At 42.5% G+C, this 13,788-nt stretch overlaps 1 protein-coding gene across 1 annotated transcript; it reads left to right on the forward strand.

The window, feature by feature from the left end:
- Positions 1-1,686: 1,686 nt before the first annotated feature.
- Positions 1,687-13,373, forward strand: uqcrc2a (ubiquinol-cytochrome c reductase core protein 2a). The gene is made up of 14 exons (XM_080447332.1): positions 1,687-1,783; positions 3,983-4,102; positions 4,903-5,052; positions 6,532-6,596; positions 7,011-7,067; positions 8,387-8,511; positions 9,047-9,144; positions 9,413-9,470; positions 10,253-10,348; positions 10,504-10,703; positions 11,827-11,907; positions 12,021-12,097; positions 12,632-12,785; positions 13,036-13,373. The coding sequence occupies exons 1-14, from the start codon at positions 1,748-1,750 to the stop codon at positions 13,117-13,119; spliced, it is 1,401 nt and encodes a 466-aa protein (XP_080303458.1). The 5' UTR covers positions 1,687-1,747; the 3' UTR covers positions 13,120-13,373.
- Positions 13,374-13,788: the final 415 nt, after the last annotated feature.

The following is a 13,788-nucleotide window of genomic DNA, read 5'->3' on the forward strand; positions in this document are numbered from 1 at the left end:
AAAAGACCGTTATAACACCTACTGTACCAACACACTAAAGATAATAGGAAGGAGATTGTGTTAACAGAATCTGATGTTACTGTTACTGGAAAAATGATTGCGACAATTTTACCGGTTTCATTGGTTAATATCTGCTTGTCTACTGTATATGCAGACACTTTTGTGAGAAATGGCTGGAGATATTATCAGCTACCTTTGGAGAGTTGCCAACTAATTCTTCTGCCAAGAAAATGGATCAGATGTTCATGAAACTTGAAGGGAGTGATCAGTTAGCCTGTAAACCATCCTGGTGGTGTGAATTCACATTATCATTATCATGTGTCTTCTGCAGACTGGTCTGGCCCCAAGCGCCGGGTGGGCGTTTTGCAGAAACCAAAAAGTAGAAGAGCCAAGCGCCTGCGCTCAGGGCCCTTTGATTGACAGACGCTGATTGTAGACCGTTCTGGCCCCAATCGCTGGGTGGGCGTATTGCAGAAACCAAAATGCGGAAGAGCCAATCAGCGTCTGTCAATCAAAGGGCCCTGAGCGCAGGCGCTTGGCTCTTCTACTTTTTGGTTTCTGCAAAACGCCCACCCGGCGCTTGGGGCCAGACCAGTCTGCAGAAGACACATGATAATGATAATGTGAATTCACACCACCAGGATGGTTTACAGGCTAACTGATCACTCCCTTCAAGTTTCATGAACATCTGATCCATTTTCTTGGCAGAAGAATTAGTTGGCAACTCTCCAAAGACGCATAATGTAAATTCACACGTCGGGGATGGTTTACCAGGCTAGTGATCAGTAGACTGCCCTGAAAAGGTTACTATATTTTGGGTCATAAAGGCCAAAGGTCAAGATCACAATCAAGGTCAAGCTCATAAATTATAATCAAGAGAAGTGGAGGGGAGAGGGGACATATCATAAAACTAGTCCAATCTCTCAAGTAGGATACTAACAATTCCTTCATCAAAAAGATTATAGGTGCATATAAAAAAAAGACAAAAACAAACAAACAATAAATTACTGATAATAACTTAAAGAGCTAGGCCTTTTTTGGAGATTTGTTTATTATTATTATACCAAACAGTTTCATATTTCATTGCATGTAGTGAAACTATCTATGATTGGGTTAGCCCTGAAACATGACTGTCATATCATAACAGTCATGGATGAACTTCAACCAGGTATTTACACTTTTGCCATTTACAACCTGTGCATCTACATTAACGTTCAAATTTCAAATATAAAAAGCTCATCCAATGGCCACGGATGTTAAAATTATGTAGGGTCCTCAAAAGTACCCGTATTTTCCGTACTGTTCAATAAAAAGCATTTTAATCTGATCGGTGTTCATTTCCTCCATATGCTTTCCATATGCTTTCAACTAGGCGACCCTGTCGGTTGGGAGGTGTATTGCACGCTGATGTATTATAACTGTGAAAAAATGGCCGCCAATCGGATAAAACTGCTTTTTTTTAAACAATACGGAACATACGGGTACTTTTGTGGAGCCGAATATAATTCTAACATCTGTGGCCATGGGGTAAGCACTTTATATTAGAAATATGAACGTTTATGTAGATGTAAATATAGAAAGTGCAAACACCAGGCCGACGTTCATCCATGAGGATCGTGACAGACGTCGTGTGATCCATGGCTAGGTATACAGCAGAGCAGTGGATTGTGGGTAGCAGTGAGTGACATCAGTTCTTCGCTGTCTATCTTGTTAGCTGCGGCTGAAGGAGAGCCAGAGCTGGGAAGTCATGAGAGGATTCACATCTCTAACCCACCATGTCTCCGTGAGTCTTATGGGTTTCACCATTTTGTTTCAGTTCCTACGACCTCTTCCATGTCAGCTGTGTGGGTGTTGTAGCTGCATGGTGTCCTTGTTGAAGACACCTCTGACTACATTCTGCTGGCCAGCGGCTAGCTTAGCTAAGCTAGTTAGCTTGCACTGCAGTGAGTGGATTTGTCTATGATAGAGTTCAACTTGAAGCCTCTCCATGAACCTTTCTCTGGTACATAAAGTCTAGTCAAATGACCACCTGAGGTGACATTCGGGTAGCGTAAATATAACACCATTTGTGTTATTGAGTCATTTGAAACTGTGTTGAGTTTGTAGTTCAACTGGATCCTGAAGGTCATGTCAGAACCTGTTTACTACTAACACACTGGATATTGTAAGCCTAGGCTAATATTAGTGGCATGGCTTTATTACAACAACCCTCTTTTACAAATGTATGTAGACCGCCATAATATCTTTCATTGTTTTCTCTATCAGTTGGAAATTCACTTCACAGTCAGAACTACTGTCACTCATGTTGGAGCTTTTGGCATGTTGAAATATTTATATATGGAATAATGACAAGCGTCCTTTGACGTGCATGGCAGATGCATGTTGTCTAGTTATTGATTTCTATAGTTGGTGAGACAGTGCTATATGTGATGTTAGTCTGGTTGTGTTTTACTGGTTCATTTCAGGTCATGACCAGGTCATGGGCACATGATCAACATCAGCAGGATAAAACGCCCCTTTCAGTATAACTAATAACTGGGCAACTGTTTGATATGAGACATTGTAGAGGTCATTATTCAGGTCAGCCTCATTGTGTGTTTAAATTGTGCTGAAGCCTACATGTCATGAGCAGTTTTTGTTGATCTCTCTCACTCTCCCCCCCCCCTCTTCTTCTGCCCTTTCTCTTTTTATGGAAATAACAAAAACGATGGAACTTGAACAAAACTAATTTCACCCACTGTTTTACATCTAACGTTGATTCTGATTCTGTACACCTTAGAAATGTATTCCATTGCCTCGGATTTCCCTAGGGAAACTAATAGTATGAAAAGCATTGCTAGGTAAAACATAATACATAAATATATGATGGCATTGTAGTTTAAGATTTGCATTTACTGATACATCAGTTGACTCTGGTGGTGTATGCTCTGAGCCCCTAGATTAAACTACATGGCTTTTAACAACCCATTAACTGTCAGAAACAAATTGTTTCCTCTTAAAGTCAAATTCACAAGGGACTGGTCACAATTATTTGTATGACAATTAATCATCAAGTAAAATTCTCTGAACTCCCAATGTTGTTTGTGAGATGCATTGTACTCACATCTACAGTCTATATAAAAAAGCCGTCTCAATGTGGGGTCCTTGAGTGGGTTCCAGGGGGTCTCCAGCTGAATGATTCATATAGCCCCATTCAGATAGCAATGGAGCGTTTGTTGATTTCAACTCTGAGAGTGTACAAATGAAACCAAATGGACCCTTGCACGTTACAAGTGAGGATTTTACAGTCTAGGTTGGTGTTAGCCTGACACTCAGCCTGAATTTTCATTTTGTTTCACTCCATTATTCAGTCTGAAAGCCCTCTCAATGCAGCGGAGTTCTGAGATGGGGGCGTGGCCAAAGTGGGACTCCACTATGAACCAACGCGATTGGTTCATACTGGATTGTCCCGATCCCGATTCGTCGTACAGATTTTCAACCGAGAAACACCCGCCTTCGAAAGCGTCACCAGACCCTGAATGCTAGGCAAAGGATTCAGGGGGTGGAGCCAGGCTAGGTTGGTGTCCCAGAGATACAAATTGTATCAAATGGGGCTCAGTGGCCAGTGGCGTAATGCTTATTAAAATGGGGGTACTTAAAATTTCAAAGGTTGAGAATCACGTTCATGAACCTTGTGATAAGAGTTGCAAGAGAGTGTGGAGAGGGTGTTAAGTTTAGCTGGCTTTAGGGGTAGTGTGCACTACACATGATTACAGCGCTGCTCTCAAAGAAACCGTACCGTCTGTACGTCTCACTTCTCTGTAATTGATGGATGCTTATTTCACATGTATTTGTAACAATGTACATGTAACAATTTGTGTAACAAAATTAATCAAAATACTCTTTGATCTGGTTTGGTTATTGACTTGGAAGTTGGGACATCACAACTCTTATTATCCACAGAGGAGAAATAAACCAACTTTATTTGATGTAATTTCCACAGAAACGATGCTATGCTGCTGCTGCTGTTAGGAGGATTAATGCTCTAACTGAACCTTTTGAGGTACCACAGCCCGGCCACAAGACAGTCCCCCCTGCCCCTCTCCCTCCCCAGAATATTCAGGTAGGTGCTGCTCCTGTTTACACAAACTGCTGGTCTGAATTATGCGTGCATCTTCAAAAATGATTGACAGTGTAGTCCCCACCATTTCTAAATTATACCACATCTGCATCCAGCAGAAACTTAGAAAGTGTTTAAGATGTTATGCTTTGAATTTCCTATTGGATCTATTTATCGATCGATCAATTAATTCTCCACACATCCGGCCAACACCCTATTCAATCATCTCTCTTTGGGTAAAACACTCCCCAGTATTTGACTTGCTTGAAATTCACAAAAAGTAATCTGCATCCGGAATGCTTCACCGGTCTTATGAACTTGTAGTTGCACACCGAAACAAATTCCAAAGGTATAATTGTTTTGGCAATCAATTAGTGCATCTTGAATGAATGCCTCTTACCTGGGAACACATTTATGAAAAGGGTCAGCTCTCTCTCAAATGACTGTCATACACCACATAACATTGGTGTCTCTAAATCTCCTAATATAAATATAAATCCATCTAAACGCTGATGAAGGCTTAACAGCTGAAACACACCTGTTAAGTTTCCTGGTGAGGCTAAATAATTTGTTTGAAAGGACATTAATTACAGTGTGCTAGCTTCATTCTCTTCACATTGATAATATTCCTTGGCCGTGCACGTGCACCTAAAGACTTATGATATTGGGAGTGTTGCAGGCATTCAAGTCTCTAAATCCCATCCTGACCTTTTCCTCTGCAAAACCCATCGATTCCTTATCCAGAAAAAAAGGCGCCCAGTGGTTTGCCCCTCAGTTTGACGTGTTTCCTTTTATGTCCACAGGTGTCCAAGCTTCCAAATGGTCTAGTAATTGCATCGTTGGAGAACTACTCCCCCTTATGCAGCGTTGGTGTGTATGTGAAAGGCGGCAGTCGATATGAGACCGTGGAGAACCAGGGGGTCTCTCATGTGCTGCGGTTGGCAGCCAACCTGGTAATAAACACTGGATACCTTACTGTGTGATGCAGCCAGGGAGAGCAGTGACTCACTACTCCCCTAGCTATGTTTTGTGAATGAGTTCCGTTAACTAGACGGGTACTGTTCCTGGGGGAAAGGTGTGGGCTTGATCTCTTGACGTCTGACACTGGATGTTCCATGTAAAAACGAATCATAGCCTTTTTTTCTTCTTTTTTAAGTTAAATATTTCAGAAAGTATAAAAGATTTTGGTCCCATCTATAACTGAAGGAGGCAAACATTTAAACGTTTGAACAAAGCTTCTAGGTGAAAGTATGGCAGAGCTAGAGGGTAAGTAAGCCTTGCCGTGCCATGAGGCCCAGGCCCATAGGGCAGGAGCCTATCTCCTGTTTCTGTAGCGAGAGGCAGCTTAATGTACAAGTACACCCCCTGGACATGACGCTAGTATGTCGCAGGGAATTACCCCCAATCCGACCCTTGATGCTGAGTGCCAAGCAGAGAGGCATCGGGTCCCATTTTTAGAGTCTTTGGTATAACCCGGCCGGGGATCGACCTCTCAGTCTCAGGGTGGACACTAACCACAAGGACGGTGCCAAAGAAGATTAGAAACAGAATGAACTAGAAAAAGTGCTCCTCGGAGCACAGGTCTCCGCCAGGTTAGGTAGGTTATTGTGGCCTCCTGGTGGCGCTATAATTGGCCAATGTGAAAAGGGTGCCATTTATTCTTAGGCCTTTCACGGCAATCAGACCTTGCATTCATGATTTGAGGCATTTTGTTCCAAAAATGTGTTTTGCTAAATTAGACCTGCTGGTGGCGCTATAACAGACCAATGTGAAAAGGCTGGCATTTCTTCCTCGGCCTAATGGGAATTTGCGTGTGAAATTGCACGGAAAGCGCAAGCTGCGTTCATGATTTGAGGCATTTTGTTCAAAACGGACCAATCCTACAAATTTTGGGAGCCAACCTTAGCCAATGAGGATGGAATATGGACAATCGGACAGATCCGTGTTGATCACATGACTATAGAGATACTGTGTACCGATTTGCATGACATTTGGATACAATCTGTAGGAGTAAAAGGGTTTTGCACAAATCGGCCTCCTGGTGGCGCTATAACAGGCCCATGTGAAAAATTTGGGGCAGAGGTTCTGAATTGGCATCCAGGGAGTGTGCGTGCACAGTTTCACAGCGACCGGGCCAACGGTGCCTGAGATTAGCTGTTCACAGACAGATGGACGGACGGACACACAAACGGACGGACGGACGGACAGGGGGTAAAACATACTCTCTCGCCATGCCTTTCGGCCTGGCGGAGACAATAACGAATAGTGACAATAACATAACAGGGCTCTCTCAAGAGATCGTGCCCACTAATTAGCTGTGGTGAGGCTCTTAGTTATTGCATGCTGTAACAAAACCCAAAACTTTCCTCCACACAGGCCAGTGTGCTGCTGTGTGAAGGTTGTTAAGTAATGATTGTTGTTGTTGTCTGCAGACTACGAAGGGTGCTTCAGCCTTTAGGATCTGTCGTGGCGTGGAGTCAGTGGGGGGCAGCTTGAGGTTAGTGTTTGTTTATGTTTATTAAAGGATCCCCATTAGAGACACTGAACACTTCTAGGTGCAGTTAAAGAAAGACACATTAAAGTATAGAAACGATCAAAAAATCAAGAATAAAAAAGAAAATTTCACATGAATAAATAAAATGGCAAATTAAACAAGTACACCAATGACAATTACTTGGCAAGATAGCTCTTGATGTACTCCAAATCTCTCTCTCTCTCTCACACAGACACACACACACACACACACACACACACACACACACACACACACACACACACACACACACACACACACACACACTCTCTCATGTCCCCACTTAACCTTTAAGCTATAAATAAACAGGAGAAGACTCGTATGACTTTCTCATAGCCCAGCCCACTAACCCCAATGGTATCCTGTGTTTCCATGCAGTGTGACGTCAACGAGGGAGACAATAGTGTACTCGGTGGAGTGCTTGAGAGACCATCTGTAAGTACTGTCATATACGTTAGACCAGGGATACTCAAATGGCTTAACCTGAGGACCACATTAGGAAAATGTGGTCGGAGGCGCGCCTCCGCGCAAGTGGAGCTTACTATGAAACCGTGCTCGGCTTGTGTGTGTGTGTGTCTGTCCGTGTGTGTGCAGTCACGCTCTCATTGGCTGCATGCACCCATGTGACTCACATGCGTGCACTGCCTGTAAGCAGCCACCCGAGTGCGCCAGAGTGCAGGAATTTAGACAATGTTCTGATTACAATGCACAACAGCCTGCAACACACACACACACACACACACACACACACACACACACACACACACACACACACACACACACACACACACAGTCAATGTTCTCTCCCCATCACGGTGAAATAACACGGATTACAAGTCTGTAAATACACAATATTTTTGAGCTGCGTTCGCGCGTCTTACTTGTGATAGTATTTTTGTAATTGGCTGTTTAAAAATATTGTTGATACATTTAACAAAGAAAAACTATGATTATTTTTAGCTCCCCCCCCCCATGTAACACCTGTATTAATGCAATGCACTGTGGACCACTGGTTGAGAAACAGTGCAGTAGACTATAGTATAGGGAACGGTCGTAGTGACGTCAGAGTTCGAAATACTGAGCTTGATAAGAATACTTTCTCTCTGCTGATGATGAACACTTTTTGAACAGCCAGAGAAAGTGACGGTACCTCACATTGCTTAAAGTAAATGAGGTTGTATTTCACTGGTGTTGCAGTGATGTATGTGTCGCTTTGGACCATTGCCAAAGTGCCTCATAGATTGCTGATAAGAATCAAGGGTAGAAGTCACTGCCTCCATCTGCAGAAATCCCTCTCACATTTAACCACTTAAGCACAATTTTATGCTATCAACATTTTTCCAAAATAGCAGATCTCATGAAATTAATCTACAAGCTCACAATGTAATGCGATTGCTGTTTGATTTAGACAGATTAAGAATCAGAATTTATATATATATATATATATATAACAACGATAATAAGACTTGGAGAACAATTATACAATAAGTGTAACAGAAATTATTTGTTAAACTATTTCTTAAACGTCTTTTGAATCATGCATAGTATGCAGAAAATCAAAATAGTAAATGAAACAAAAAAAAACAAAGGACAATGCAATAGAACATGTATAAAAATACAGACATTCTCCTGGGAAGTCGGAACATCTAAATGAAAAGTGTTGAGTGAACTGACCTGCTTTTATGTTTTGTGTATGTTGAGTAAATTTCAGGGATGGTCCATCATAATTTTGTGTGTGTGTCTCCTCCCTCCAGACATACAGTGGCAGAGTTCTTGGTCAATGTGACCACAGCTCAGGAGTTCCGGCCATGGGAGGTGAAAGACCTGACCCCCAGGGTGAAGCTAGACAAGGCCCTGGCTCAGCAGTATCCACAGATAGGTCAGCTCCTAGTACATCTGTACAATGATTTTCCTCATTGAAATGCAGTTCATCTAAAGCATAATTTCATGCATTGCACCATGTTGTTCATGGAATTTGTTGATTAGAGTGTCATTGTTATTCAAAGTGTTCACCTCCTAGGCTTTGCTCAGTTTGCTGGCAAATCTGATTTGTTTCAGGAATAACTGTCCATACTGTTTTTTGCAGGGTTTGGAATTGTGTATTCAGACTTTGACGATAGCCAATCTCCAATAGCTTATCTATTTAGTATTTCTGACAAGTTACAATGAATTACAAATCAGTCTTCAGAGTGTCTAGACTGAGACACATCTTTAGAAATGAGATTTGAAGTGCAACCCAACTAGGAATGTGGTTCAAATCAGATTTTCAGAAATCGGTCTCCATGTTTTTTGCTGTTCAGACTTGATAAATCCAATCCGTTTCCAATCTGGATAAGCTAAAAACTTGATTTGGGCTGCCTGTCTGAACCTTATTGACGTCTGGCTGGGATTTGGTTTGCTTATGTCTCTTGCAGGAGTGATTGAAAAGTTGCATGAAGCAGCGTACAAGAATGCCCTGTCCAACTCCCTGTACTGCCCCGATTTCATGGTCGGCCAAGTTACCCCTGAACAGGTGAGTGTGTGCTCTGTACCTTCAAGTATGAAAATTGTTCAGTAACCTGGTCCTGGAAGTCAGCTTTATTTCTCAGACATTCTCTGCCTGAGAAGTGAGGCAACAAGCAACTATCTCACATTCTCATCGTGTTAAATTTGTCGCAAAGCAAGTGATTTCAGACCAATTTTAAGGCCTTTCAGGACCTTTTTTTTGCTTTGTTACAGTGCTACCTTGTGTTTGTGACCAAATAGGTTTTACACACCTCTTTATCGTCCCCTCCATGTAGATGCTGTCCTTTGTTGAGAACAATTTCACCACTGGCAGAATGGCTCTTGTAGGACTAGGTGAGTGTTGGCTAGAGCCATTGCCTAAAGTGTAGTCTCACGTAGCTAGAAGATTGGAGCTCTCCGCCTATCAAAATGTCTGGTGACATCTAATGTATGGGCTAAAAGTCAGTGAAACGATTCAGAGATTAAAAAGACCAATGCAAAGGCTTTATGGCGGTCCCTCATATTGGACTGGTGTTGTGATTTGCTTTCAAACCAATGGCTGTAGGTTTGTCAGCGGTCTTGGTTGCCGCTGTTCTAGCTACTATATTGAATTTAGATGTCCACAGATGTTTCGGTAGGCAGAAATCTCAGATTGTCTGGCTACGCCTGACAACCCAAAGACATACCAACCCATGCTCTGCTGTTGTCTTTCTGAAGAATATCCCTCTTATGATGCTATCTTGGTAATGACTGGCTGACTCAATTAAGAATAGTATCTCATTTTTGTTTGTTTAATGTAAATACACGTGTGTGTGCATACCCGTGCCTGCTTGTTTACTTAGCTTTGTCAAAGTAATTTGACTACTGCCCAAAGATGCAGGCAGTTGGCATATACTAGATGCCGGTATGTGGACAAAAGATCACAAGTTGTACTAATGGTATCATGATGTAGGAGTTGGTTTACTTGATATCAGTCCCTCTGTGTACATGTGAAAGGCAGTACATTATGTTTTCTGACACACATTTTTATCCGTTGTGTGGGACCCTATCACACTTGTAACTCCATAATGATTATATTCCACATCTAGGCTGTTTATAGGCTAATAATGTTAATATTCTCTTATCTCTCTGTCCAGGTGTGAAGCACTCAGATCTGAGGCAATTAGGTGAGGGGCTCCTGAGTGCCCGCAGTGGGCCTGGAGCACCTGGGGCCAAAGCTGTGTACCGTGGAGGTAAAATCCCCATTTTGCAGTGACTGTGATGTATGTAGCATGCGTCTCAACCTTTTTTATATAATGGTATACAGTAAAGTACATTTGGGCTCATTGCACATGTTTGCTTGGAACACGCTGGTTTAGGTTGTTGTCACGGTACATTTTGTGTGTAGGTGAGCTGCGGGTGCAGAACAACGATGGCCTGGTACACGCGTTGATTGCCTGTGAAGGTGCCGTGGCGGGTTCAGCAGAGGCTAATGCCTTCAGTGTGCTGCAGAGGATCCTGGGAGCCGGCCCACATGTAAAGAGGGGAGCCAACAACATCAGCAAATTGAGCCACGGCATCGCCAAAGCCACCACACAGCCCTTTGATGTGAGCCTTCTCCATCGTGTTTGTCTCTTGAATTCTAGTATTGTTGTGGTTCATTATGCTCTAGACCAGTGGTTCTTAACCTTTTTTGAACTCTGGACCATATCATATTTAGAACCATCCTCAAGGACCACTCTACCTCCCCACAACAACATACAGTATTTAGTATAACGCATAACACAGTCATTTCTATTTTATTTATAAGAAAAAACGTAACAATTAATGATCTTGATGCCACACACCAAAAATAGCCAATCTACAAACTCACGTGTGGCAGCATAACGTTTTGTGAGCTTTTAGATCGGCTATTTTCAGTGTGTGTGTGTGTGTGTGTATATATATATATATCATTTTTACGTTATATATTTTTTTGCCATGAACCACCTGTAACTCTGGCCGTAAACAAAAGTGAAACCAATGGAAAGTGTGAGAATTGGATCCTAGTTGAAAATCTATGCATGTAAATGTTTAAATATGTAAATACACTTCTGTTGGGAGGGAAGTATTTATTTTTATATTAAGATTGCTAGGGTAGTTAATACCCTCACAAAAACATGTAGTAATCCTGGTCGCTATACTGCCTCCCCCATGACAGCCGGGGCGCCTGATGGAGGGGAAGGGAACTGGTTGGAATAACGTGTTCCTTCCACGCGCTACGTCCAACCAGGGAAACTCCCCCGTCAGGTGACAAGAAGGTCAGTTGGCTCTCATGCATTGAAGGAAGCATGAGCTCGGCCCTGGCCTCCCTACTGTGGGGGACTGGTGTAGTGCTGGTGTAGGGCTGGTGTAGCGCCCAGGATCACTTAGGAAATTGGCACCGGGTGAAAAAAATGGGTTACAAAAATCGCAGGGTAAAAAATTTAGAAATAAGATTGCTATTTCCATTTGGTGCAATGAGATGCAGACTGTCACCACACTAGTTAACATCACCACTAAAGCTGCCAACTTGTGTATTGCAGCCACGCCCATTCAACACCACATTGTAATTTGCACAGCTTCATTCGCAAACTGCACACATAATGACTTACTATCGATGGCTAACGATCAGACAGGGAGGCCATGCCATTATTAGACTTTGTGTTGTTTAAAGCGAAATACACATGTTTTTTTTGTATTGCTGTTTCAGGCCTCAGCCTTCCATACCGCATATTCTGACTCTGGGCTCTTTGGAGTGTACACCATTGCACAAGCTGAGTCTGCAGGAGAGGTGAGTGCCAGCTTTTAAATTACACTCCAAGATGAATGAAGATGCAGCAAAATGCCCATTAGTGTTGATTTTGTGTTTCACTCGACTCACGCTGGCCGTCCATCTCTGTATAGGTGATCAAAGCAGCCATTGCCCAGGTGACGAGTTTGGCCGAGGGAAACGTCACAGAGGCTGACATCACCAGAGCAAAGTGAGCGCCACAGGTCGATCAGAAATGGGTTTCCAGCAGACATCTGAGTGCTTCTATTATTCTGCTTGTGTATTACTTGTTGCTTACTTGGGATACCTACTTTTTATAGCGTTAAAACAAATCTGAAATTGTTTTTTTCCTCAGTTGTATGGTAGACAGCACAGCTCAATGAACGTCACCCATTGGATGTAGGGGACTAGTCCTGTAGATAGTTATGATGCTTTTTGATCTTCCCATGGTGTGACCACATGGTTCATGTATCGAGCGCGCTTCACTGCTACGTGAACACTGATTAATGGGGTTCAACGCTGGAACTACACAGTAGTGGCTGTGCCCCGTGTTCTTATTTCTGAGCACACAAACCAATTCCAAAACAACTTAAGTTGGTTTGGTAAATAAATGGAATATTGAAGAATATATGAATAATCTATGGGGAGTGTCATATCTCTTCTCTCTCAATGGCTCTGGTAGGAAGTAGGGACTATGTTTTTGTTTTGTTTTTAACCTCTGACTTCTGTTGACGTTGATGCGTAGGAACCAAGTGAAATCAGAGTACTTGATGTCCATCGAGACCTCCGAGGGCCTAATTGAGGAGCTTGCAGCCCAAGCCTTGGCCACTGGATCCTATCAGTCACCTGATACCGTTGTCCAAAGTATAGACGCTGTCACCCATGCTGATGTGGTCAATGTGAGTATTTTACCCTCACTGATGCTATGGGTTTGTGGTGCCCTGATCACATCCCTGTTTAGAGATACACTCAATACAAAAAGTCCAAACTTCCATATTTAACCGCACTAATCTTGTCATCCATAATTTGGACATTATAGGCAAAGATTTGGCAAAAATGGCTGATGCTACACCACCGTACAACAAAGTATACTATAATAGGCCATGGCTTAAGTGGTGAAGTGACTTCTATTTTTTCCCCTTGTTCCAGGCTGCGAAAAAATTTGTGGACAGCAAGAAATCAATGGCAGCTAGTGGACACCTTATCAGCACACCATTTGTGGATGAAGTATGAAAATAAAATCCAGGAACAGCAAGTTAGTTAATGTTTTAACTAGGGCAGGTTATGCCCTGCTGCTTACAAAGGTAAAAGGAAAGGGGACCTCAGACCCATGGCGTCCTCCTGCAAATGTTAATCCCTTTGTTGTCACCAATCATTTATAGTATGTTCTGCAATAATGAAAACAGACATGGAGCTGGAGATTTTTGTTGTTGTCCATTTCACTGTATATCTAATGTAAATTCATTAAACGGTCTATCTACGGTAAATTATGTCTGGTCTTCTCAATTTGTATTTAGGATTAGGAATGAATTTGCTTTGACTGAAGCTTTTAATAATGTTATTTCCATTCACTACCAGAAGAGGGAGACAGAGTTCAGAGCTGAGACAAATGCTGTATGGGCAGGGTTTTGATCGGTGAAAGGGTTTATGATTATGCCAGACCACTGATGCCGGTGACCCGCTGGTTCCTCCTGTGTGTACCCTAGGCCTGTGTCCTGACTTGTACCGACTGCATAGCAGTACACTGTACATTCATTTTCAGGCACACGTGATAATGAAAATAGAGGACAATAGTGACGCTTTCACGAAAAAATTATTGAAGCAAGAACTGATTATGCTGTAGTGTAGCCTAACTGGGAGGGGTGGATGGTTGACTTTTAGACCTTTAGATTAGGCGGCCTA

This window comes from Gymnoscopelus braueri (assembly GCF_963280865.1).
Source record: "Gymnoscopelus braueri genome assembly, chromosome: 13".
Taxonomy (NCBI): domain Eukaryota; kingdom Metazoa; phylum Chordata; class Actinopteri; order Myctophiformes; family Myctophidae; genus Gymnoscopelus; species Gymnoscopelus braueri.